Source organism: Astatotilapia calliptera, chromosome 3 (genome assembly GCF_964374335.1).
Source record: "Astatotilapia calliptera chromosome 3, fAstCal68.1, whole genome shotgun sequence".
Taxonomy (NCBI): domain Eukaryota; kingdom Metazoa; phylum Chordata; class Actinopteri; order Cichliformes; family Cichlidae; genus Astatotilapia; species Astatotilapia calliptera.
In genome coordinates this window covers 67,452,368-67,477,579 of record NC_137424.1, presented here as the reverse complement: position 1 = coordinate 67,477,579, position 25,212 = coordinate 67,452,368, and the positions used below count along the sequence as shown (strand labels likewise).

Here is a 25,212-nt window from a genome sequence, read left to right as displayed (position 1 = left end):
ATAAGTGCTGTTGCCACTGCACGTTGCACTTTTTTTTTGATGATAAAATTTAGGTTGTTTTCTCAGGCTTATATTATTTTTGTGTGTGTATGTGATGTATTTGTTTGCCTTCGTCAAAGGAGCTTGCAAAGAAAAGCGTCTGGACTTCTTTAAGTTACTTGAAGACATTTCACCTCTCATCCGAGAAGCTTCTTCAGTTCTAAGGTCAAATGGTGGAGAGTCCCAGATATAAACCTAGTGGGAGGGACCCCCCACAGAGGGACAAAAGGACCCCCTGATGATCCTCTAATCGCCTGAGCTAAGGTGTGAAACTGGGTGTGGGTCCCAATCAGCCAGAGTTTCGGGTGAGTTCATTGTGAAACCTGGCCCCACCTTATCATGCGAATTCCTGAGATCAGATGGCCCAGGATGTGAGTGGGCGTTAAGGCGTCTGGGAAGGGATCTCAAAACTGGATTATAGATGGCAGAGAGAAATTAAGGTTTCCTTGACTTCTTTGACTTGACTTGATACCAGCTAACCAGGCCTGTGAAAGTGGACAGTTAAATAAAGCTGTGATGTACTCTCCACCAGGGACTCTCCACCATTTGACCTTAGAACTGAAGAAGCTTCTCGGATGAGAGGTGAAACGTCTTCAAGCAACTTAAAGAAGTCTTGATGCTTTTCTTTGCAAGCTCCTTTGACTACGATGACCTGGATGACTGAGAACCTTCACAGACATATTTGTTTGCCTGTTTGTTTGTTTGTTTGTTTGTTTTTTATATTTCTGTATGGACATACTGCAAATCAATTTCCTGTTAGGGACAATAAAGTTACCATTGACATTGCCATTGACATGAAACCCACATTTCCTGATGTGAACAAAGAGTGGAACAGGATTTCGGTTATTTAACATGCCGACTCCCTCGCCTAAATGAACTGTCTCCACATGTCTCTTTTCCCAGTCTGTCCCAGGAGAGTGTCCCAGTTGTTTATTGACATGAACTCATATTTGTTAGGTTTATAGCATAAACCTATTCGCTGGAACGTTGAAGACAATATAATTACACAGCAAAGCAAGACACGAAGTAGGCAAGTTCTTCATGTTACTCGTGCACGGGAGAGACTGGACAGAGCGCCGTCCCTTCGCTTGACCCCAGTTGCTCTCGTCCGTTCTCCCATACCACTGTCCTTTTATTGAGGTTACATGAATTTGCATAGGTTCATTAACATATGACGTCTACATACACACAAAGAGTACCTTGCCTGTGTGTGTGTGTGTGTGTGTGTGTGGGGTACTGCTGATCAAAGGGTCATATAACATCCTTGGTCAGGAAGAGGGTAGACTAGACCCCCCCCCCCCCCCCCCCCCCCGGTGAGGAAGTCCAGCAGTTCATCTAAACAGAAAAGCACTTAGACTAGAACAAACGGTACGGTAATCCTACCATAAAACAATAATACAAGATGCGAACTTTTCCCATGCCCCCAAGATGCAGGTGTGCATTCCAGGAATGCACACCAAGCCTCTGTAGCCTGTTAAAGATCACACAACTTATCACTACACAATTAATTATACACCTCTTAGGATGAGACATTCTTTCAATCTACAAATGATTATATACTTCTAAGCATATATGAGTAAATGTTTCTAAGCATAAATGACAATCAACAATACTAAACCTATCAATATTATACACAACTGGTCCCATTTCACAGTAGGGCAACTTGCATGTGAGAAATTAAGGTTTCCTTGTCTTCTTTGACTTGACTTGATACCAGCTAACCAGGCCTGTGAAAGTGGACAGTTAAATAAAGCTGTGATGTATAAAGGTGAATTCGAGTTGGTTAACCTTCTGCTCTGCTTATATTATTTTTGTGTGTGTATGTGATGTATTTGTTATTTGTTTGCCTGTTTGTTTGTTTGTTTTTTATATTTCTGTATGGACATACTGCAAATCAATTTCCCGTTAGGGACAATAAAGTTACCATTGACATTGCATTGACGTTGACATGAAACCCACATTTCCTGATGTGAACATAGAGTGGAACAGGATTTCAGTTATTTAACATGCCGACTCCCTCGCCTAAATGAACTGTGTCCACATGTCTCTTTTCCCAGTCTGTCCCAGGAGAGTGTCCCAGTTGTTTATTGACATGAACTCATATTATACACAACTGGTCCCATTTCACAGTAGGGCAACTTGCATGTGAGAAATTAAGGTTTCCTTGACTTCTTTGACTTGACTTGATACCAGCTAACCAGGCCTGTGAAAGTGGACAGTTAAATAAAGCTGTGATGTATAAAGGTGAATTCAAGTTGGTTAACCTTCTGCTCTCATATTAGGGGTCATCACAGTAGCTCATCTGCCTCCTTCACTCAGTCTCTAACATCCTCCTCTATTGTGCCAACCCTGCTGATTTGCCTATTTTCTTTGGTAAACAGAAATTCAAATACGTCTGAGTATTAAACAGCTAGTGGGATGAAACATGAAAATACATTTCTGTAGAAATACCACACAGAATTGTGGTGAAATGAGTCAAACATGAACATCCCTCAAAACTGGGGCACAATTTTGTTTAACTGCAGCTTTAAAAAGAGTAAAGGGGTGAAAAGGTTCAGGAAGACCTTCAGCAGGCTCCATGGATCAATTATTGTATTGTTATTATTGTGTCACACTACAGTGAAGAATGAAAAAAGAACTGGGCACTTAGAAAGTTGTAGTTCACTTCAACAGCCTTCACTTATTAGGCAAATGTGAACCACAACACTCAAGAGACAGAAATCCTGTGGGCGTCGTGTCACAAAGGGCACCTAGCATGAAAATCAGCCAACGTTAAAAACAGTGGAAGTTTCCACTGTGGTAAAATAGTGAGCAGCTGAAAGTAACTGTGACGGCAGAAGGTTTGTGTTGCTCAGCGGTGACATCAGAACTAAAGAGAAATGACACTCAGGTTTGAGTCGTAAAAAACATCAGAGGCAAAAAACTTCCACAGACACTGTTGGATCGGTCGGGCTGTAGATCGATGAAGAATAAACAAACAGTTCTGGTCTCACTTTGTGTTCGTGAGGAGGAACGTTGGGGTGATGAACCACGGGTGTGCTTGATGCTGATGCAGAACTGTGGAGAGCTAAAGGTGGAAGAGCCGAAGACAGAGAACAAAGGAGGAACACGAAGAAAGGAAAGTGATGAAAACGATTCTTCACCACAGTGAAGAAAAAAAAATCCCCAAACGTCTGTCAGACAGTTTCAGAGTCTTCATGAGGCACATGAATGAACCTCAAATACAAATGTGCCAGCTTTGACTACTGTTGTGAATGTTTCTGTGAATAACTTATCAATTTATGAGGAATCAAAAATGCTGTCAAAATTTGAGCGTTTAACCCCCTCTCCAATGCACTCTGAGGGCCTGTAACTTTGAAAAACCTGTGAACACAAATTCCAAAGAGTTCTTAATGGTTAGTACCCACATTTCTTTGGTGTGACAGGAATGATTCATTTTACCATCACAATCGTTAACAACAGACAAGTGAAACTGTGTGAACGCCCCTGCTCTCTTTCCTGCCTCGGCCCTGTTAGGGACACGACCATCTCAGTGATGCCACAGACAAACAGAGAAGCCACCATCAGTTGCAAAAACATCGGCACTGTTCTTAGTCATTTTAAGATAAAGCTACACACACAAAAACCACACACCACAAGATCCATCAACCTCCTCCTGAGGAATTTCTATTTTTCATATTTGTGCCACTTTTAAAAATACAGCAACAACACTAGGAATAAGACCTGAGCCATCAGGACAGCATCCATGAATAAATCAGGAAGATGATACTCCAAGATGAGCTGACGGAGTGACTCTGAAGATGAGACCGAACAGGAACATACAAAATCATGCAGTCTACCACTGACACACAGGCAGATGACAAAACATGAAGAAATCTTACTAGTGTCTAGAAAATGGCCATGTTAAAGCGCAGCACAGAGGCCCTGAGCACCAGATCTATAGAAGCCAACATGACCCTGAAGCCTTTTCTCAAATGCAGCTCGAATTCCTGTAAAAAGCCTGAGAGATGAGAGACATCATCTAAACTGTATGTCAGATTCCTAATGTTTTACAGTTTTTATATCATATCATGTTCATATCATGAGCATTAAATAAGTGTGATCTCACGTTCTCTTAAACGCTACTTTCCTTTGAACCTCCCACACTTTGTCCCCCCCTCTGATTCGTGTGAAAGCCTAATGCTTCCTATCATCACGCCACCGTCTACAGCCACCTGTCACAGATGAACACTCTCCAAGTCCTCCTGTTTTTGGCTCTAATTCTTGGATCTGCAGGTGAATGAAAGAGCATGTTTACATTGTTATTATTTAATGGTATTTCTGTGGAAAAGGGTTCATGTTTTTTAAATGGTAATGTTACATTTGTACATTTCAGTTGGTTACCAGTGGATCCACATGTTTCTGAGCTGCAGAGAAATGATGCTGTTAACATAATAATATGAGACAGTGACTCAGAGGAATGTGGGATTTTTTAATTTTAGGCACACTGACTCTTTGATGTTGCCAAGGTTTTTAATTATTTATTTATTTCTACTTTAACTTTCCTTCACTAGAAAATGTTGTTACAATAACCTGTGATCTACATTTTTATTTGAAGTTTAGTTTTTACAGTGTACTTAAAGCAACAGCTTGAAGTTAATATTGTTACAAAAGGCTTTTGTTTTCAATGTTTTACAGCATAGTCACAATGGATTCATTAAAGTGATTTCCTCTGTTACAGTGAGGCCCGTGACCTCAAACTATTTAAAGTATTTTTCTCGTCAATGCTTTGCTTAACTTCCCCGAAAAATAACAGCTGTGGGGGATTTCTTCCCTTTCTAGTCGGCCTACTGTTAATATAGATTCACTCTGTGGTCACAGCTACTGTTATCTGATTTGCATTTGGATTGCGCTCGCACTTTTTTTTTTGCATTTGTGGGCAGATTTTTAAGATTTCTAAGAAAAGGCACACACAAGGTGTGTGTGTGTGTGTTTTCATTTTTCAGCTTTCAGTTGAAAAACTGGACTATGACAGTGTGCTGGTTGTAAGTAGCAAATATGAGCCTGTCCAGAATGATTGTAATGCACTAACCAACAACACTAATCCAGCTATAATTTGGGGTGTGCAGTATTTCTGGATTCTTTTCTTTTAGACGAGAAAGAAGTGGAGGTTGGAGAGGATGCAACTCTCGATTGTCAGGGTCCCCATGAAGGGAACATCTTACGGGTAGCATGGACCAAGAGTGACCTGAAAGCAGACGATTACGTCTGTTTCTTACGGGAAGATCGTCTTTACAAAACATACCAGCATGAGTCTTTCAAAGGTCGAGTGGAGCTGGAAGACCCAAACATGAAAAGTGGAAAAATGTCCATCATTCTGCACAACGTCACCGTTAACGACACTGGAACATATGAGTGCCACATCTCATATGAAACAGATCACAGCCAGAGATCTGAGATGAAGCAGGAAACCAAGCTGAAAGTTACACCTGCAGGTGAGTTGAAGCCTCGAGTGTGTCCTCTGTAACCGTTTGTCCCTCGATGAGCAAGACAAGCCGGTTAAATCAAGAGTAAGAATTCCCTCTTCCTGCTTTCATCCATTTTATTAGTCATGTCCTGGCTTCAGGTATATACTCTTATGATTATACATTTATTGAACTGGTTTAAGGCAGCACGGTGGCATGGTGGCTAGCACTGTTGCCACACAGCAAGAAGGTCCTGAGTTCAATTCCACCATCAGGCCGGGGTCTTTCTGTGTGGAGTTTGCATGTTCTCCCCCTGTCTGCGTGGGTTCCCTCCGGGTACTCCGGCTTCCTCCCACCGTCCAAAGACATGCACTTAGTGGGGATAGGTTCATTTATTAATCCAAATTGCCCATAGGTGTGAATGGTTGTCTGTTGTTGTGTGTTATCCAGGGTGTACCTCTCACCCTATGACAGCTGGGATTGGCTCCAGCACCCCCTGTGACCCTGAAAAGGATAAGCGAATGTATGGATGAACTTGTTTATTAGTAAAATATCAACTTTCATAAATGCCAAGATACGTGCATCTATCCACTTTCCTCCTGTTCTGCTACTACTGTGTGAAGCACAGCTAAGCAGACAGACAGCTCTTTGACCAGTGACAGGTGTGCTGTCTACTTTATTAAGACGGCCCTTCAAAATGCAAGCAGAGTAAAACTAACAGACATCAACAAACATGTACCTCAGCCTCAGGGTCGACGCACTTATGGTATCAATTTCAATATCCTACGTCACCTGACAGGATTTTTTTTTCATTTGACCTCTGACCTTGAGGTTGATATCCCTGAGATTTATACTTGTCTGAGATTTTTTACTAGAGCTATGGTATTGATTTTTAATTCCTTTTCCTTCTCAAGTTCACATTCACAAACTTGAGTGTCCACAACAATCCCTCATGAACATTTTATAGCTGAGTGATAAAAATTAAACAAGGTGCAATGAGACCTGAAGTTACATAGTAGCCTGTTTCTTAAAATTAACGTCTGTAAAAATCACAATTGTACTCAAAGTACCAGAAAGAAAGTAATAATTGAAAACATGTCAAAAGCTCAAAATACTCAGAGGCAGTGTTTTCCACAAAGTCATAAATAAGGATGGAGTTGGGTTCATTAATGACTCTTTAACCATCACAAGCGCACATGTGAGAAATATTTCCTGCTTCTGACTCTGCCTAGCTGCTACTAGCTATTGCAATGCAACCTATGAACAGACAAAGCAATAGCGCCACCTGCTGGTGAGATTTAACCCAGCCCACTTCCACTCATCAAATTCGAGGTCAAGGTTGGGGTTGAGTTTATCCCAGGCGCCAGAAGGCAATAGACAGGTACACCCTGGACAGGTTGGACAGGTTCCCAGTCGGACAGAAAACCATCAATACCAGTTTAGACTCACCAGTTTACCTAACGCGTGGATGTTTTTCAACTGTGGGAGGAAGCTGTCAAGAACCCATGGCCCCAGCCGGCTGGCCACCACTGTGTTACCCTGAGTGCTTTTAAACAAGTGTTACACTGACAGTAATGAAAGCGAGAGTGAAGGAGAGAAGCTGACAGAGTAAGCATCGTCAGAGCTTTCCAGTCACTTTGTGGTCACTCTGACAATCCGTGTGGCAACATTAAACCAGTTCAGGCCACAGTAGATAGATTTAGCTGAGGGTTGAAAAGGTTTTCAGTGAGAATCAGGAAACAGGTCATGATTCACAGTGAAGCTGGTTCCTGTTCTGTTCTTCACTCATCACCTACCTAACACACCTGACACCTGTTTCTCTCCTGCAGTTCAAAGACAAGGAGCCAGGGAGGAAGCAGCGAAGAAGGACGGATCTGTTGGACTTATATCCGGTCTATCAGTTTCCAGCCTGCTTCTCATTGTTGCTGCTGTTGGATATTTGGTGTAAAGAAAACAGCAAAAGAGTCGGAACTTGGGCTGTGATCGGGCTGAACGACAGGTGAACTGATGGACAGAAATTCAATGAGTGTGAAACATGTCCAGAACTTTCCCTGAAAGTCTTTGCACTGGGACAGGGCAAAAAAAGAAAATCCACTGACTAAATGATAATGGTGATAGTATCTGGTGTGTTTGAGGATCAGACTAACAAGACAAAAACTCTTGCACATGAATATATTACCACTTCATAAAATAGTCACAACTTGTAATTTGAGCCATGTCCTTGAAGGCAACTGGAATATTTTGCACTTCTAAAGGGTGAAAAAATGCTGCTGTATTCATGTGAGACATCGATGAGAAGCTTGGCAGTATCACACATGGTGGCGCGACATTCATGAAAAACATTTCAATCAGCAGGTGGAAACATTCACAGAGGGGATGACCCGGCTCTTGGAAGAAAATTAAATAAGCTTATATTGAGCTCCAGACACATGACCTGGAGCGATCGTGGCTCAAGAGTTGGGAGTTCGCTTTGTAATCGGAAGGTTGCGGGTTCGAGCCTCAGCTTGGACAGTCTTGGTCGTTGTGTCCTTGGGCGAGACACTTCACCCGTTGCCTACTGGTGGTGGTCAGAGGGCCCGGTGGCGCCAGTGTCCGGCAGCCTCGCCTCTGTCAGTGTGCCTCAGGGTGGCTGTGGCTACAATGTAGCTTACCATCACCAGTGTGTGAATGTGTGTGTGAATGTGGGTGGATGACTGAATGTGTGAAGCGCTTTGGGGTTCTTAGGGACTAGTAAAGCACTATACAAATACAGGCCATTTACCATAAAACGAGGGATTACTTAGTGTTCTGAGGCATCCCAGAGGAGGCAGAAGACGATCTAGAAGGGTGCTTTTCTACTTCAGCTCTGTCTGTTTATTGTCTTTTCTTTTTTCTTTCCGTCTTTTTTTTCTGACTGTCTGCTTTGATGATGTCATAGACTGTAATAATGTAACTAATGGATTCTAACTGATTAAATGTCCTGCATGTGAATACAGCAGGTTTCCTCAAACTAGATGTCATTGACTGAACATACACACCCCCACAATGGACAACTGTACCCTCAAACACATAATAATAACATGGACTGAACCACCACTCACAACCACTAGCACTTTATATAGCCTCTGTAGAAACTATCTACACCCTCACTTATCTTAACTGCACTACTGTATAGCTCTGTGTAAATAATCATTCTGTACATTCAATAATCTTTAATCCTACAACTGTTTACAACTTGCATAGTTCCCATTTCTGTATAGCTGTATATCTCAGATTTCTGTAAAGTTATTTATTTGATATTCTGTATAGTTTTTCATATTTATATCCTGTTCATAGCCTGTACATAGCTTGTACTCACTACAGCCTGTACATACTTAGTTATAGAATATTCACAACATACTTCATACCGTGTACATTATAACTAGGGGTGGGTTTTTATAATCGATTCATCGATTAAAATCGATTCTGGCTTGGATAACGTAAAATCGATTCATTAAAATCCTGAATCGATTTTTTAATATAAATTTATTTTGTCCGAAATGCCAGAATCTCTGGTGACATCTCACAAAATTTCAAGAACCACCAAACAGTAAATGAGAGCAGGTACAGGGATTCTTCACATAGACTTAAACACAGGGCGTGACCCGCGGATCAGAATCAGTTAGATGTCGCCTTTCTCACAGTCGGGGCTGAAAGTGAAAGCCGACAGCTGCTGATCCGGGTCCGCGCTTTGTGTTCACGCCCTTTATGCGCTGATTCTAAGGCTGTTAGTTTGATCTCTCTCCAAACAATATTGACCGAACCAGCAGCAAAAGAAGATCCAAACGCTTCACATAAACATCGTCATGAATTCACTCTTTTACTGTTTTGCTTCCATTGCGATGTGCAGCTCTCTCTCTCTCCCTCTCTCCCTCCCCCCCCCCCTCTCTCTCGAACAGTTTCGCTTTCTTCATTATTCGCTTGCTTGTTACGCACAAGTCTACTGTTGCTTACAGCGCTGTCGGCCGCTGTTTTTTTCCCTTTTACATTCTTCCGAAAAGAAAACCTCATTTCTGCTGTTCAATACTGAACAAATTTAAACTTTTTAAAATTATTCAAAATGCAAAATGCTTAGCCGTGTCTCTAATAAAACCGCTGTAACGTCAGAGGTAATGTTCATTAATTAATGGTTTTCTTTCGTTTTTGATGTACTGCAGAATATTTTTTATAAAATCCCAGGCCAGGAAAATCACCTACATGTTTTTCTGTGTTTTATCTTCAGCTACTTTGACACAAAGGCATCTGCTGTGATGCTCACAGCTTGGATAAAGTCTTGCGAGTGTCAGCTTCCTTTTTATAGATACAAAAATATGTAAATGTACTGATCTGAATTATATTTCTGTCAAAATTTCCCAGATTTAAATTGAATCGAATCGAATCGAATTAAATCGAATCGTGGATCGAATCGATTCGGGACCTTGTGAATCGGAATTGAATCGATTCTAGAAATCAGTGACGATACCCAGCCCTAATTATAACATACCATAATAGACCCATTTCTGTAATATACTTACATATCTATACTATTGCTAATATATATTGTAATATACCTATATCACTAAAGCACTTCTGGATGGATGCAAACTGCATTTCGTTGCCCTGTACCTGTGCATGTGCAATGACAATAAAGTTGAATTCTATTCTATTCTATTCTATTCATTGTGTGTGTGCGTGTGTGTGTGTTCCTGTCTAGCTATCTTTGTGAGGACCGAAATCTGCATTCTACTATACTTGTGAGAACCAACAGTCACTTGTGAGGACTCACCGGTCCTCACAAGTTTGAAGGCCTTTTTGAGGCTCAAAATGTGGTTTTAGTGTCAGGGTTACAATTAGGTTATGGTTAGGTTTAGGGTAAGGGGCTAGGGAAACCATTATGTCAATGAAGGTCCTTACTAAGATAGCTGAACGGGGTTGTGTTTGTGTGTGTGTGTGTGTGTGTGTGTGTGTGTGTGTGTGTGTTGCTGCCAAGTCAGTTATTAAAAGCTAACGGGAGTTTGATTAAATGTGCTGGTTTCAAGATTTACATTAATGTTTGGCACATATTTGCTTTTGTTTCGCCCCTCTCCTCCAGACTGCATTTGACCTCAAACAAACACTTGTTACACTCAACTGTCTCCAGTCTTTTCCACTGTCATCTTCTTCTGAGTTGTAGGTGCTGAATCATCCACACACGCTCTTTTATCTTAATTTCTGCTGCAACGTTTAGATAGTAGGATCTAAATGTAGGATGAAAGTATGAATCCATCCTGCTTTGCACCAGTTCAGCCTGTGGTGTGACATGTGGAGGATTTTCTTGACACACAAACTGAGTGTTATACATCACAGCCGACCTGAGTGTGATATGGTTTCTTTAACATGATAATGAGTTCACTGCACTCAAATAGCCCACACTCCAGAGTCACCAAATCGTAATCTAATACAGCAGCTTTGGGCCATTGTGGAAGTGAGTGATGGACCAAAAATTGCAGAGAAATGTTTCCAGCACCTTGTTGAATCTGCCACGAAGAATTAAAACAGTATGAAGGCAAAAAAGGGTCCAACCCAATATTAGGAAGCTGTACCTAATAAAGTGGCCAGTGAGTGTATATTACTTTAATTAAATCAAAAATGTGAACACATATTTGACGTTAGATTTTTGTGGTGTTGTGTGTCAGTTAAAACAGGTGTGACAGGGCGTTTTTTAAAGAGCTGAGCTCTCCTGATCCTGTGTGATGTCACTGAGAATAGAATAGAATAGAATTCAACTTTATTGTCATTGCACATGCACAGGTACAGGGCAACGAAACGACCACCAGAGATCACCAGGTGTGAACACGCCTGCAAAAAACTAATTAGAAAAGACATTTTATGACATTTGAGTGTGAATTTCCTTCCATATCAGATACAAAAACGGTGCTCCGCATTCATAAAACGCGAGTGATATTAAAGTTTCAGTGGTGGAAGATTAGAGTTGGACAGCCTGTTGTTGCACTTTACTATCAGTAGATGGCAGCACGAGACCATGGTTTAATCTGGGCACAGCAGACAGAAGGTTGCAAGCTGGTGACTTTACCTACATACATGAGCCGGAGTTCTGTCAGACTAACAGACTTTTTTCAAATGACCACATGATTATAAACAGATGTATCACTGATTTACTCCTAGAGATCATTTCCATTTATTCCTATAAGAAAATCCAACACATTGTGTATAAAGGAGGATTATTGGTGGAGTAATAGGTTTTCCTCACTTTACAGGATCTGAACATCTATTGAAAAAGATCATAACTTAAAGTATGAATGGATATAATACTAATCCATGTAACAACAGTAAATATTATTGCTCTTTACAGCGTTTACATACTTACTTCTATTGCTGCTTCTCATGAAATGTGTTCATATTTGGATATTGAGTCATGCTCATTTTTATGTCCACTGTAATCATTAAATGAACCCAACCCACGCCCACTATACACCGTGATTACAGCATGGTGAGTTTTTGCCTGCTGGTACCCATCAGTTGCCTCCAAAGACCCACAGGCTGACCAAACCCAGTAAGACTCTTCTTCTTCTTTAGCGTGACGGCTGCCTTCACCTCCGGTGCCCACCATCTGGTTCGGGGTTCCCACCATGACACTCACCAATCACTTTGTGGCCAAAGATTCTTGTAACTGCTTCAGCAATGGAGGGATGTGTGTGTGTGTGAGTCACCGCAAGGTAGCAAGGTTGGTGCAACACACACAGGAATCACTCTATTTCTATTTTTATATAACTGCACTACTCTTCTGTGGCACTAATATTACAGGAAATTATCATGGTTGTTCTGTGAAAGAGGTTAAATATATCCACCAGCTGTGATAAAGCACATGTACGTAGGAGGCGCAGGTCCTTAACTTTCCTGAAACGGCACAGTTACACAGTCTGTTCTGAAACCGCTGAAAGACGTTCCTGCTGCTTCCAGTCTGTGGCTGAGGTCAAGCTATTTTTGCTCTTTGTGGATTCTCTCTCTCTCTGACCACAAACTATGAGCACAAAGAAGAACAAAAAGTGAGACCAAAGGTTACTGACCCCGTAAAAGTGCCAGCTCACAGTTGTAGCGTTAACAGCATAGTGCCACACAATAAACTATAAATAACATTATACTTACTGGCATCATTAAAACATTGTGTTCCATCCATACTGTAGTCAAATAATATTTATAATTGTTTTATGTTTGTCAAACAGTGAAAGAGAACAAGATGGAACTCAATCACAGCAGCAAACATACAAAAATAAATCCACAAAAACTGAAATAATTGATAAAGACAGATTGTTGTTTAAAATATCTTTTGCAGATGAATCATAAAATATCATTAAATTATTTTTAATTCATTGATTTTGAACAAACCTCTCCTTAATTTGTGTGTTGAACCCTGTTTAAAGAAAAGTAATGTCTGGACTGAAGCTAGGTCTAAAATATGGCTCACAGTGACAGTTTGACAGCTTCTGTTTGTCAGAGCTGTCGAGTGACTTGAGGACAGAAGAGGAAGATGCACATGATTAACCACAGAGCCGTCAGTCATGGAAAACATAAAGCCAACATGCCAGGATGTTTACAGCTACAAAACTACTAATTATTAATCTAATCAAACTACAAATAGAGTACACAGGTGAAGCGAACAATAAGAATTATATTTACTGTCTGTACAGACACTTATGTAAAACTTAAGTCTTTCTTTACTTGTCTTATTAACCCTGCAGGGAAACTTTCATCAGAAACTGGAAACCTCAGAGCTGTTATTGACAATTACATGTGGGGGAAAAGCACTAAAAATAACACAAAAAATCCCACAAAGCATAATAACTACAATGTGCTCATTCATTAAAATATTTCTATATCTACACTATGTAAATATTTAAAGTTGCTAAATATTTAAATAGTAATGATATAGCAAAATTTGAAATACCTAAAGTACTTTGATTATTTCTATATCTCTCCTTGCTTTACTCTGTGGTGAACGAGACCACGTCACATGATACAGTCATGTGACGCGGTCTCCTTTAGTGGTTTCAGTTTTACAGATTTCTTCTTTTTTAATGTTTCTGTGATGAACGATGAACAGTGATGAACGGTCAGTTCAGGAATCCTTTCAACAAAAGACTTTAATTTGCAAATTAGTTCAAACTTAGTTGTGGCACGAGGGCTTGATGTGAGCTTGAAAATCTTATTTAAAAAAGAAATATCCCTGTAAGTCATGTGACTGTCCGTCACTCATAAATCTCCTTGAAGGAAACACCCACTTGAAGTGGGTGTTGTGGGTGTTATAGCCTGTTCAGCTTCTCTGTTAACAACCTGATCTGGGATCTGTAGAGCAATGAGAGATGCGTTCAGGAACATCTGCGATGCTCTTCTGGATTCTGCTGCTTGCCTGCCTTCTGTTGTTCGTGTGTACAGGTGAGATTTTACTCTTCTATCAAAGCAGCGGCCTCGTGTCCCTGTGACTGTGGTCTTGGACTGATTCAACTTTACTCTCACTGTAAACACGCACAACAAAATCAAGAGTTTGAAAGTCTTGACTTTGTCAGTGTTACAGTCAGGTGGGCTGTAGGCAGAGGTGATGATTACTACACTTTAGTGTCCACCGTAAAGTTTGCAGCAGATTTGCATTTTATTCTCACATTTTTGCTTTTTTGTGTTGTTTTTTTAATCACAAGTTTATCATCGTCATCATCCAATAACGTCTGTGATTGGTGCAGGCAGCAGGGCTCATTTTGAGTCATGTGACCTCATTTTAATGTGACAGTCTGAAGCAGATGAAACCAGAAACTGCTAGAATGAAAGTGTGAAAGCAAAAACATTGCTCATAATCTGAAACTTTGGCAACGCCTAATAAAAGACAGGTAGATGTGTCAGTGGTGTTCAATAAAAAATAAAGGTAGTGTTGCTTTGTACATTTTAAAAGTTGAAAAGTTCTTTAAAATATTTTAAAAAGTATGCAGAGACAAAGTGCCTCAAAACTGGATGAAACTCTGGATTTTTGCCTTGTATGCATCTTGTCTGTTTCCCTTAGTTACTCCCGGCGTTCACACTAAACAGTCAGTGTTTCTTTAGATCCCACAGAGGTTAACATGGAGCCTGGAAAAGATGCCGTTCTTCAGTGTCATCATCCAGCAGATTCAGAGATTGCCGTGTTGGAGTGGCGCCGACCTGAGTTTGCGTCCAACGAGTACGTGTTCTTCTTCCGAAATGGGCGCTCGTATGAAAACTACCAGCAGGAGTCCTTTAAAGGCCGAGTGGAGCTGAGAGAGCCGTCCATAAAGGATGGAGACGTTTCTGTAACTCTAAAGAACCTCAGCATCGGTGACGCAGGAACATACCAGTGTCAGATTTTATTCACCAAAAACACTGATGAGCTTAAGTGCTTCGTTATGCTCAACATCACAGCTTCAGGTGAGTCTGCTTGTTAGGATAGTTGATAGAGGTGGAATTTATCTAACAGCCTCTCAGCCTAATTGTACCACAGTGCTACAAAGTCCCCAGTGAAACCTGCTGTCCTACATAACCTTTAATAACACGAAAGGTTATTAGGTCATAAACGAGTAGAGCATCATCAGATGATCTCATCTCTGATTCTTGTGCTTTCAAACTCCTTTCCTGTGGAGCTGAGGCACATTCAGTTCAGTGTGATGAGACAGGAAAAAGATATCAACAAATACAAAAAAAATCAGCTTGGTTGGTTTTTATTTTCTTCTCATGTGCCCCAAAGCCTCTGAATGAGCTGCTGACATGTTTCAAAGGGTGACAATACTAATGTAATAAGTACACAACTGTTACATTTGTCCTCCCACTGTGTCTGCTCTGCAGGTGTCATGGATGAAGAGGACAAACAGATGTGGAGAGACAAGGACAGAGGGGATGAGGACAGGTCTCCTTCAGATAAAGTTGGTGTGTCTGTGTGTGCTGTGTTACTTTTTATTGTCATTGTTATTGTTGTTGTTCTAATGTACATAAGACAAAGGAACAAAGCAAAGTATCCCCCCACTTAAATACATCATTAGTCATGGATACAAATTCTTCTTTGGTTTTACAAACGCGAACAATGTGCCATCACTGAGAGTTAGAAATGTTCCATTGAACAAAACTAAACAGCAGCCGATGTTTGAAGTGTTGTAGAAGTTGGGAAATAATTGTCTCCTGCCTGGTAGCTAGCTTCAGAGCTATGGGGAGGTTATTATAAACACGTTAGCACAATGAAGCTGGAGGATGAGTGCTAACAAGTGTCCCCGATGGGTGGGAACAAATGCATCATTTGGCAGGAAGAACAAACACCAAGTCTACCACGCGGGACTCAAAATTCTGTCCGGTTAATACTTTTTTTTTAAATACGCTTGCTGTAAATACATAAAATAAATGTTTTTTTGTTTTGTTTTGTTTTTAAGGTGTGCTGTTTACCTGTTTCTGAATTTAGACACTGTTAGTCAAGTCTCTGGTTAACAACTCTTTCAATAGATTTAAATAATAATAATAATAATATAATATAGTAATATTATATTACACATTTAAATCACGTTTTTACTTTTTCAGTAAGCCTCCTTGATTCTTCTTGTGTGAAGTCTGATAAGGTGGCCTGAAAGTGGGAGGGCAGGAGTTTTAGTCTTTCTTTGGCTGTCACACTTGTTTAAATGTTAACTTTGCCAAATAATGAGGCCAATTCATCAGGTTTTCAATAAATCTGGTTAAACGTTACACATTTTGTCATGATACCAAGTTTCAAGAGGATACCAGAAATATAAACATAACCCAACAGTTCACAAAGATAGCAGTTTCATTGACTTCTGCAACACACAACAACTCTTAAATTGCACTAAAATGAAGAGTGTCTTACATTTTAGTTCCACCTTAAAGCAATGATTTCACATATAATTCAATCACAGTGATCTGATATCATGAACTGAGTCTCTGAAGCTCAGAAGTGATGCTCAGTGGTGACCGCCACGATGTCATCCAAGTCCTTAGCTGATCTCTGCCCAGCCTGAGTGGGCGGGGCTGTTACCTTAGAGATGAGCTCATCATTAGATGAGGTAATTAATAATAATAATAACTTTATTTTTAAAGTGCTTTTAAACAAAGTGCTGAACAGCTATTTGAAACTAAAAAGATGAATAAATAAAAGGGATAACTAGCAGTACAAGTAAAAACACAATAGTAGTTAAAAACAGTAAGAATTTAAAAACTAAAAGACATAGATTTAAGACATGTAAGATAGGGTGAACAGATGTGTCTTCAACTTAGTTTTAAAAACCTCCACAGAGCATGCCTGCCTAATATTTTGAGGTAGGCTGTTCCACAAGAATGGGGCACAAAAAGAAAAAGCACGCAATTAAACTTTTTTACATTGAATTGACCACAGTATGTAATCAAGGTAATTTAGACTGTTACCTTTGGCTCTGTGTTGATACAAAGACACCACGAGAAGAGTGGAGATGAAGTATGGAGTGAAAACGACCAGGTAGAAGAAAACTCTCAACACAAGGTCAGCTGGATGGGCAGAAGATGGGAGTGGGGTTGTAGAGGTGAAGAGTGAGCTTGTGGTTGTAGGTTTACCTGCAGAGAGAATCTCACATGTTCAGGTGAATATGTGGATGAAAAAAGAGGTGAAATCAGAGTGAAGCTCCTCACCTGTGACAGTGATCCAGCTGGATGGAGACTCTCCATGACCGCTGATGTCACACTTGTAGAGGCCTTCATCAGACCTGGAAACATGCTGGATGGTCATGTGACCTGTAGGCTGCTTCCTGATGAGGGAGCCATCTTTATAGAAAGCAGCTGGGAGGTTGGAGGGAGTGGTCTTTGTTTTACAGAGCAGAGTGACGTCATCTCCCTCCATCACAGGGAGGACAGGACTCTGCAGGATCACTGATCCACCTCAACACAGAGACAAACTACAGCATTTCATCCATTTACACACAGCTTCATCAACACTAACTCCACACACTCAGCTTACCAGTGACTGTCAGGTTAACCATGTTACTGATGGGACCCTCTCTGGACTCACACCAGTAAACTCCACTGTCCAATGGGTTGATGTAGCTGATGTCACAGGAAGAACCAGCTGATCTTCCCCACCCATCTCCACACTGAGTCCTCTGTTGTTTGCTTGTGTTTCTCCTCAGAGTCCATCCAGCAGAGCTGTCGTCCTCCTCACAGCTCAGAGACACAAAGTCTCCTTCAAAGAACTGAGAGCTGCTGGGACTCACAGTCAGACGAGCTGTGAGGAGGATATACATCAAGTACACAAACTAAATTATCTTGTTGTCAATAACAATCACACAATAAGTGTCAGATAATCTGTGTCTCTGGTTAACATCAATTACTGGATGATTTAGTGCAACTGAAGCTATAATAAGGTCAAACATTGCCATACCCAGTGATAAATCACTGTAATGATTATCACATCATGCTACTGCAAAGCATAAAAAAGGACTTTAGGTGTCGTTTATGTCAGGTTTAAACTGTGACAGAAGAAGGTTACTGACCTTGGTTTGTTGAGCAGCTCAGCAGTGAGATCAGAACTAAAGAGAAATGACACTCAGGTTGATTTGAGTTTGACATTTAACCAGATTACAGAAAACAGGTAACCACCAGACTGTGGTGAGTTACACACTGATGCAGAACAAGCACACTCATGAGGAAATTTCGATGTATATTAAGCATTTTTACTCCATATCTTTTACTTTAGCTAGTTGTTGTTTTGAAGACTGTTGAGTTCCTCTTGACCCTCTTTCCTCTTCTCGGTCCCCCTGATGAAAACTGATCTAATACCTCTCTGATTCTACACCAACCTGGATGTTTGTGGTGGAGAATCAACAAATTTTCATACACAGTCATTACAGTGTACTTACAGAGCAGCCACAGCACAGATGTGTTCTTCATCCTACTCTCAGTGATATCAACACTTTGACACTTCACAGCCACTTAAAGTCAAACCCTCCTCTGTGACAGGATGCCAGAGTTGTGGTTTTCAGCTAACGCACAGGTTTCTCTGTTTTACTGGAATAAAGCAAAGAATAAAGTTTTAACATGTTAAACCTAAACAGCAGGATGGAGAGAAATGAAATCTACATCCAATCTAAAGGGGAACACTGGAACCATTAAACACACACTGTGGGTGAGCGGCTGAAGTCAGTCAGGAAACCACAGACAGAAGTAAATACATGAAAACATCAGTACCTGAGATGCCTTCACTGACAGTCCCTTTATTGAGATTTGAGGACAAACTTTTCTTATGTAATCTGAAATAATCTCAACAGTAACTATCAATGATGTTGTATTTTATTTTATATTTTTATCTTAAACAGCGATGATGTTTTTGGAAACAGCTTGCATTATTCTGTACATGACTGTGGTTCAGCTGAGAGGAAGTGATCTGCAGGTGGTTTGATTATTGACGAGTGACTGCAGTAATCAGGCTGCTTTAACCACTGACTGTCAGAAACAGATAAAACTTCTCCTGCTGAGACAAAGACCAACACTGTGATTGGTTCTTGTCATCAGTGTGGGAGACACACATTTCTAAAGTCTTTGCTTTAGGATTAAAGGTGACCTGCCACAATCTTTCTCCTCGACTCATCTGCAGGAAACTAGTGGAAGGACGGTGTACTCTTCTGACACATCCTTTTTATATCTTTGTCATGGATTTGTCCAGACATGTTCCTTTATCTCTGGCTCTCATATTTCCCACATCCATTTCCATGCATGCACATGTTTCCGTGCACACGCATGAATAAATGGATGTGATAAGAATAGGAAAGCATCTGATGGATGTTCACTATACTCACCTGGCCTCTGCAAACACTACATCTCAGTCCAAAAGAGGAGCTCTGGGTGTTTTTAGAACGGGAGATTTATGTCATGGATGTGCAGGCTACAAATCTGCAGCAACAGTGTGATGCTATCATATATCAGCAACCTGTACCCAGTAAAGTGGCCAGTCAGTTTTATTAGTTTCATTAAAGAAAGGAAAGAAAAGAAAGGAGGGGGGGAGTCTGTGAGGATCATAACACAGGAAATATGTACTTCTGTTTCTTCATGTGCTGACGGCCTCTTTGGTCTGTCTCCACTAGAGGGCTGTTAAGAGTCTGCCATAAAGTTTGGAGTCGTTAAAACATTATTTGTGTACTGCCCCTTTGTCTTGTTATTCTTTGCTCAAACACCTCCTTCTGTGATAAAACGACAGCCACTGGTTTCCCCCCATTCAGTCATTCATTAGCTCAGAAAACATGTTTCTTTATAAACCTGAATATGTCTGTGAAGGTTCTCAGTCATCCAGGTCATCGTTTTCTTTGCAAGCTCCTTTGACTATAAACCTGAATATAGAATTAATAAACACAGAGTTATTTGGAACATAGAGACATAAAAACAGCTGGATTGTCAGATTGCTCATGTGAGAATGCCTCCTGTAACAGCTGTATTACTCTGGAATGTAGGAATGTTTGTCTTCCTCCTGGAGTTTACCTCTGCAGGTAGGACGTGTCAATAATCCTCTGGATTTAGTTGATCCTGTTCCTATTTAGTAGCATGAGTTAAATTTCATATTAGAGATGCTGTAGTTTATAGTGCTTGTGATTGGGATGGTGTTTAGGGGGGGTTGTCTAGAGGCAGAGTGAAGGAACACTGAGAGTGGCCGGGCACGGACTGGTAGACGTCCTGTATGTTGTACTAATAGTTTAATTATTTATATAGCACATTTAATTGCAACAGGAGCGTTGTACTACTCTCAGTCAAGAATATCATGAATTCAGGGCCTATGAGAGCTATTTGAAAATATAACTAGCAATATAAAAATGACGAATATGTAAAATTCTTTAAAATTTCATAAGACATGAAACCACTTCAGTTGAGTTAAGTTCATTTTTAATGGCACAAATGGATGACAAGATAAAATCAAAATATTCTCTTTAGGATGAAATCTTAAACACAAGCAAACAAATTTTTCAGTGGCTTAATAAATGTAAAACTCGATCACAAGCATAGGAGCCAAATTTTTGGCACATAAGACAACTTGCTTGTCCTTTGATTAGAAGCTCGGGGTCATAAGTATGTCATGGCTCTACTCGCCATAACAAATCTAACTGTATAATCATTTAATATATATATATATATATGGATATATATTATAGTATATATTCATATATGCATATACACATATATCGTATTTACATATTTACAGTTTTCTCTAATTAAAGGTCAGAGGTCAAACTAGGCTGCCTAGGCTGAACCTCCTGTGCTACCACCTGCTGGTGTTGTGCTGTCATGCAAAGTGCTTTGCAGAGTCACTCAGTCACATCACACACCAATCAGTCTTTTACTGTGATCAGGTTCTGACAGTAACATGAACACGATGATCTCAACAGGACCTTTTTGAACATGAATACAGCTCATGTGAAACCGTTTGCACTCCACAAAGCCCTGAGTTCAAAGGTCAGCGAGTCAACTTTCAGAACTTTTGTCTCATCAATGATCAGATTCAGTTAATGTCAAAGTTTCAAAGTTTCAGTCACATTCATTTTATTATTTAACAAGACACAGACATAAGTATCTATAATTCTCTTCATGGTATAAAAACACATCTGAATATCAAAACTGCATTCACTTAGAAAAATACTTGTCCTTGTAAAGTCAGTGACAAAAAACAACACAGTGTCTGCGGTATATGACCTGAGAAGAAGCCAGAAGATGTACAGCTGCTCAATCATCAAATAAATGCTCTTATGAAATAAATAACTTATCCAAGAGAGTGAGAACTTAGATGATCCAAAACCTACTAAAAACTGCTTTTTCTCAGATTTGGATGCATGAGGGCAAAAAGATAAACAACAAGCCTGTGCAACCACGAAAAAGAGACTCAGAATAACAGGTTAGAGAGGCAAAAAGATACAAAAGTATTTCTGTCTGGGCTGTCTTCTTTAAGAGGGGATGGAAAGATGGGAAGTCCAGTTAATCTGAAGTGCAATTTTTGAAGTTCACAGTCCAGGGTGGTGCTGCAGGCAAAGCTGAGAGCAACCACACCACAGATGGCTGACGTAAAGCCACACTAGAAGTTTCCACTGCACCTGAAAGTCGGCAGGCTGTGATGAGTTTGATGTCTGTAGAAAAATGTGCACAGAGAGCAGCAGAGTTGTGCCTTTGTGGGTTTCCTCTCATGGTCGAAAAACACGCATGCTACGGTAACTGGTGACACCCTCACGCTGTGAGCCGACAGAACAAAGCAAACTTCAGAGGTTCACAGTAACAAAGCAGGGTTTATGACTTCACACAATGCAATGAGAACCACTAAGGAAGCAGAAACTCTGTGCAGCTCAGAACTGGTGCTCAGCGGTCACCACCACAATGTCATCAGAGTCCTCAGCCAATCTCTGCTCAGCACTGGCTGATGGTGTTATTACCTTGGAGATGAGAAGGTCATTTCCTGTCACATGTGGTGATCAGACAGGTTTTAACAACACAAAAGCAATCAAAATTGATAAACAATCCATTTTGGTGGCGTTACCTTTGGCTCTGCGTCGATATAAAGACACCATGAGGAAAGTGGAGATGAAGTATGGAATGAACACCATCAGGTGACAGACCAGTCTGATCACAGGATGGAAGGAGGTGGAGTCAGGGGGCAGCGCAGAGGTAGGGGATGGAGTTACAGAGGTGGTGGGTGAGGTTGTGTTTGTAGGTTTATCTGCATAGAGAATCTCACATGTTCAGGTGAATATGTGGATGAAATAAGAGGTGAAATCAGAGTGAAGCTCCTCACCTGTGACAGTGATCCAGCTGGATGGAGACTCTCCATGACCGCTGATGTCACACTTGTAGAGGCCTTCATCAGACCTGGAAACATGCTGGATGGTCATGTGACCTGTAGGCTGCTTCCTGATGAGGGAGCCATCTTTATAGAAAGCAGCTGGGAGGTTGGAGGGAGTGGTCTTTGTTTTACAGAGCAGAGTGACGTCATCTCCCTCCATCACAGGGAGGACAGGACTCTGCAGGATCACTGATCCACCTCAACACAGAGACAAACTACAGCATTTCATCCATTTACACACAGCTTCATCAACACTAACTCCACACACTCAGCTTACCAGTGACTGTCAGCTTAACCATGTTACTGATGGGACCCTCTCTGGACTCACACCAGTAAACTCCACTGTCGAGTGGGATGATGTGACTGATAGTGCAGGAAGAACCAGATGAGCTCCCCCAGTCAGCTCCACACTGACTCCTGGTGTCTCTGCTTGTGTTTCTCCTCAGAGTCCATCCAGCAGAGCTGTCGTCCTCCTCACAGCTCAGAGACACAAAGTCTCCTTTAAAGAACTGAGAGCTGCTGGGACTCACAGTCAGACGAGCTTGTGAGGAAGAGTAAATGTAATTATTATTTTAGTAATAACTTTATTTGTGTCAAAGTTTCATAAAAAAATCTTAAAGAGACATACAAAACCCAGCACACAGTATATTCAAACATAAGTTCTTTAATTCATTAATTCTTTCACAAGCAATTTTGTGAATCACAGCCAAACATTAGGGGTGAATCTTCAAGAAAATCCAAACCAAACTAAAACATTTCCAGCAGTTCTTTAAAAGATAAATGTTCAGTCTGGTCGCGATTTAAACTAAGGTTGTGATGCAGTTAGAAGGCTTTGATGAGATCAGATAGACTGCTAGAATAATGTCTCTGCAGGAGCCTGATCATCTTCAGCTTTGTTTATGATTAAAATCAAGAGACGCAAGAATTTGGTGATAAGTAATTACTGACGTGTCATATTAGCCTAACAGCAACATTTAAAATGAATAAAAATATAAACATCTCTGAGAAATACACAGGACATAATTCACTAATACGGCATAAAACACAGTCAGTTTTATTTAAGTGAAGCTCTTACTGTGAGGTTACTGACCTGGGTTTGTTGTGTGCAACAGCAGTGAGATCAGAACTAAAGAGAAATGAGAAATCTTCAGGTTAGTTTAAATTTATGTAAAACAATAAATAAAGCTCTGCCGTCCACAGATATGATCAGTTTGGTTTAAATAATGCTTTCTACTTCTACTCCGTTATTTTTGGATGCAAATAATCCCTTAATATTCTGCACCATTGATTTTAAACTTTCTGCAGGCTATGATTACCACGTTACTGTGAATCATTTTCTGTGTGGACACAGCAAAGGTAGCAGCCAGGTGATCAAATGCACTTGACAGACAAACTGATATTTTGGAAGTTTGTTGGTCCGGAGCATTCAGGTGTGTTTTAACACAGTGCCACAATCTTTCCAGGAGTGAATGTCCCAGCAAATTTACATCAAGGTCAGACTCTGCAGCGCTCAGAGAAACTGTAAGAGCTACATGTCAGACTCCACAGGCCTCAGTTAGCATGTTAGATAATAAAGATCATGACAGTGCAAGAACCAAAGAGATGAGAGATGATTGGCTATGATGCTCACAAACCTCAATGAAGTGAAAAGACACTGTGAAGAAGATTTGGCCGATATTCCCCCATAATGATGTTAGAGACTGATGACGTCATACAGAAAAACTAAAGAGGGCTTCAGTAGCTAGTGAATGATGGGGTGTACTTAGTTTTTCACATAACATTAAAGTGACACATTAACACATCATTAAGTGTGACTCATTAACGTAATGGATGTGGTTCTGAATATTGCATTTTAACTATTGTAAGTATGCTTTTACTCTATAACTGTTCCTAAAGAGTCTTGTTTTCACCACTCTCATGCAACAAAGTTTCATGCCACACATCTGTATGAAGACTGCACATTAACCTATAAATCAAGTATCTACACTGACTTTACTTATTATGAATTTTTCAGATTTCCTCTTTAACCTTCTTCCTTCTACTTGGCCTCCTCTGTGTCGCCTCATCTATATAAAACTCCTTTGTTTCTACACAAAAATGTATGTTTGTGATGGAGACACATCAGAGAGCTTTTTTACAGCTATAATCATTGCGATGTACTTACAGAGCAGCGTTAGCAGAGGTGTTTTCTCCATCGAGCCTCTTGGTGAAATCAGACCAGCAGTTTACAGTCACTCAAAGTCAAACCCTCCTCCTCTTCTTCTGTCACAGGATGACATGTTGCATTTTGAAAAAGAAGGGCTTTCTGTTCGATGGCACCAAAGCAGATAAACAAAGTTGTAAAATGGTCAAACTAAATGATAAATTAAACTGGAAACTAAATTGGAACAAAATCAGTTGATCCTACATGGAAGAAAAGGTCCCTCATCATCAGACTAACTCTGAAGACTCTGAGATCTGAGGCAAAACTCGGAGCAACAATTTTGATTAGAGAATATCTTAAAAGTGAAAAACAAAAGAAACCAAATGGCTGAGTTATCTTAAACACTGGGAGGAAAAAGCAGCTTCTTCCTGTAGATGACTGTGGTTTTGCTGAGCAACTGAAAGGAAGTGAGCTACAGGTGGCATTATTACTGCTCGCCTGACACCTTCTCTCTGCTTTAGCGAGAGTCTTGTCATCAGAAAGTGAAAGTATCCAGATCTCCAGGTTTTCGAAAGTTATATAATTCTTTTTTCTTTCAGTATTGTCTGTTTTTCTCTCATTTTCAATCCAGGCCTTTGCCTGATCATTTTCAGAGAAATGTTTCCTTTTCTGTTTTGTTTAACATTAAAAAGTCGGATAACGTAATGATTATTAATAATAATAATAATAATAAAATTGAGTTTCAGTTTCGACAGCAG

At 40.4% G+C, this 25,212-nt stretch overlaps 3 protein-coding genes across 5 annotated transcripts in view; 1 reads left to right on the top strand and 2 right to left on the bottom strand.

Moving 5' to 3' along the window:
• Nucleotides 1-18,138, bottom strand: part of LOC113019546 (Fc receptor-like protein 5) — a 37,505-nt gene extending 19,367 nt beyond the window's left edge. For all 3 annotated transcript variants that reach the window (XR_013906378.1, XM_080298888.1, XM_080298889.1), the window contains exons 1-3: nt 17,996-18,138; nt 17,464-17,727; nt 17,139-17,384 (exon numbers count right to left, since the gene is read on the bottom strand). Coding sequence is in view for 2 of the 3 variants with exons in the window: in XM_080298888.1 (XP_080155014.1) it covers nt 17,139-17,384; nt 17,464-17,727; nt 17,996-18,071 (586 nt within the window). In the remaining variant the exon portion in view is untranslated. The remainder of the gene's footprint in view (nt 1-17,138; nt 17,385-17,463; nt 17,728-17,995) is intronic.
• LOC113014804 (butyrophilin subfamily 2 member A1-like) lies at nt 4,233-10,151 on the top strand. The gene is made up of 3 exons (XM_026156544.2): nt 4,233-4,314; nt 5,172-5,513; nt 7,313-10,151. The coding sequence occupies exons 1-3, from the start codon at nt 4,263-4,265 to the stop codon at nt 7,429-7,431; spliced, it is 513 nt and encodes a 170-aa protein (XP_026012329.2). The 5' UTR covers nt 4,233-4,262; the 3' UTR covers nt 7,432-10,151.
• Nucleotides 18,139-21,182: 3,044 nt separating the features above from the next.
• On the bottom strand, nt 21,183-25,011 carry LOC113019545 (Fc receptor-like protein 4). Its single transcript, XM_080299640.1, has 5 exons — nt 24,476-25,011; nt 23,402-23,437; nt 22,589-22,852; nt 22,264-22,509; nt 21,183-22,188 (listed from the first exon to the last, which is right to left on the bottom strand). The coding sequence occupies exons 1-5, from the start codon at nt 24,504-24,506 to the stop codon at nt 21,944-21,946; spliced, it is 822 nt and encodes a 273-aa protein (XP_080155766.1). The 5' UTR covers nt 24,507-25,011; the 3' UTR covers nt 21,183-21,943.
• Between the last annotated feature and the right edge of the window lie 201 nt (nt 25,012-25,212).

Coding starts and splice junctions, on each gene's coding strand:
- LOC113014804 (XM_026156544.2), top strand. CDS start 4,263: ATGAACACTCTCCAAGTCCTCCTGTTTTTGGCTCTAATTCTTGGATCT. Junction 4,315..5,171: donor TCTAATTCTTGGATCTGCAG/GTGAATGAAAGA, acceptor CTTTTCTTTTAG/ACGAGAAAGAAGTGGAGGTT. Junction 5,514..7,312: donor GCTGAAAGTTACACCTGCAG/GTGAGTTGAAGC, acceptor TCTCTCCTGCAG/TTCAAAGACAAGGAGCCAGG.
- LOC113019545 (XM_080299640.1), bottom strand. CDS start 24,506: ATGGAGAAAACACCTCTGCTAACGCTGCTCT. Junction 22,853..23,401: donor GTTGCACACAACAAACCCAG/GTCAGTAACCTC, acceptor CTTCCTCACAAG/CTCGTCTGACTGTGAGTCCC. Junction 22,510..22,588: donor GGTTAAGCTGACAGTCACTG/GTAAGCTGAGTG, acceptor CTCTGTGTTGAG/GTGGATCAGTGATCCTGCAG.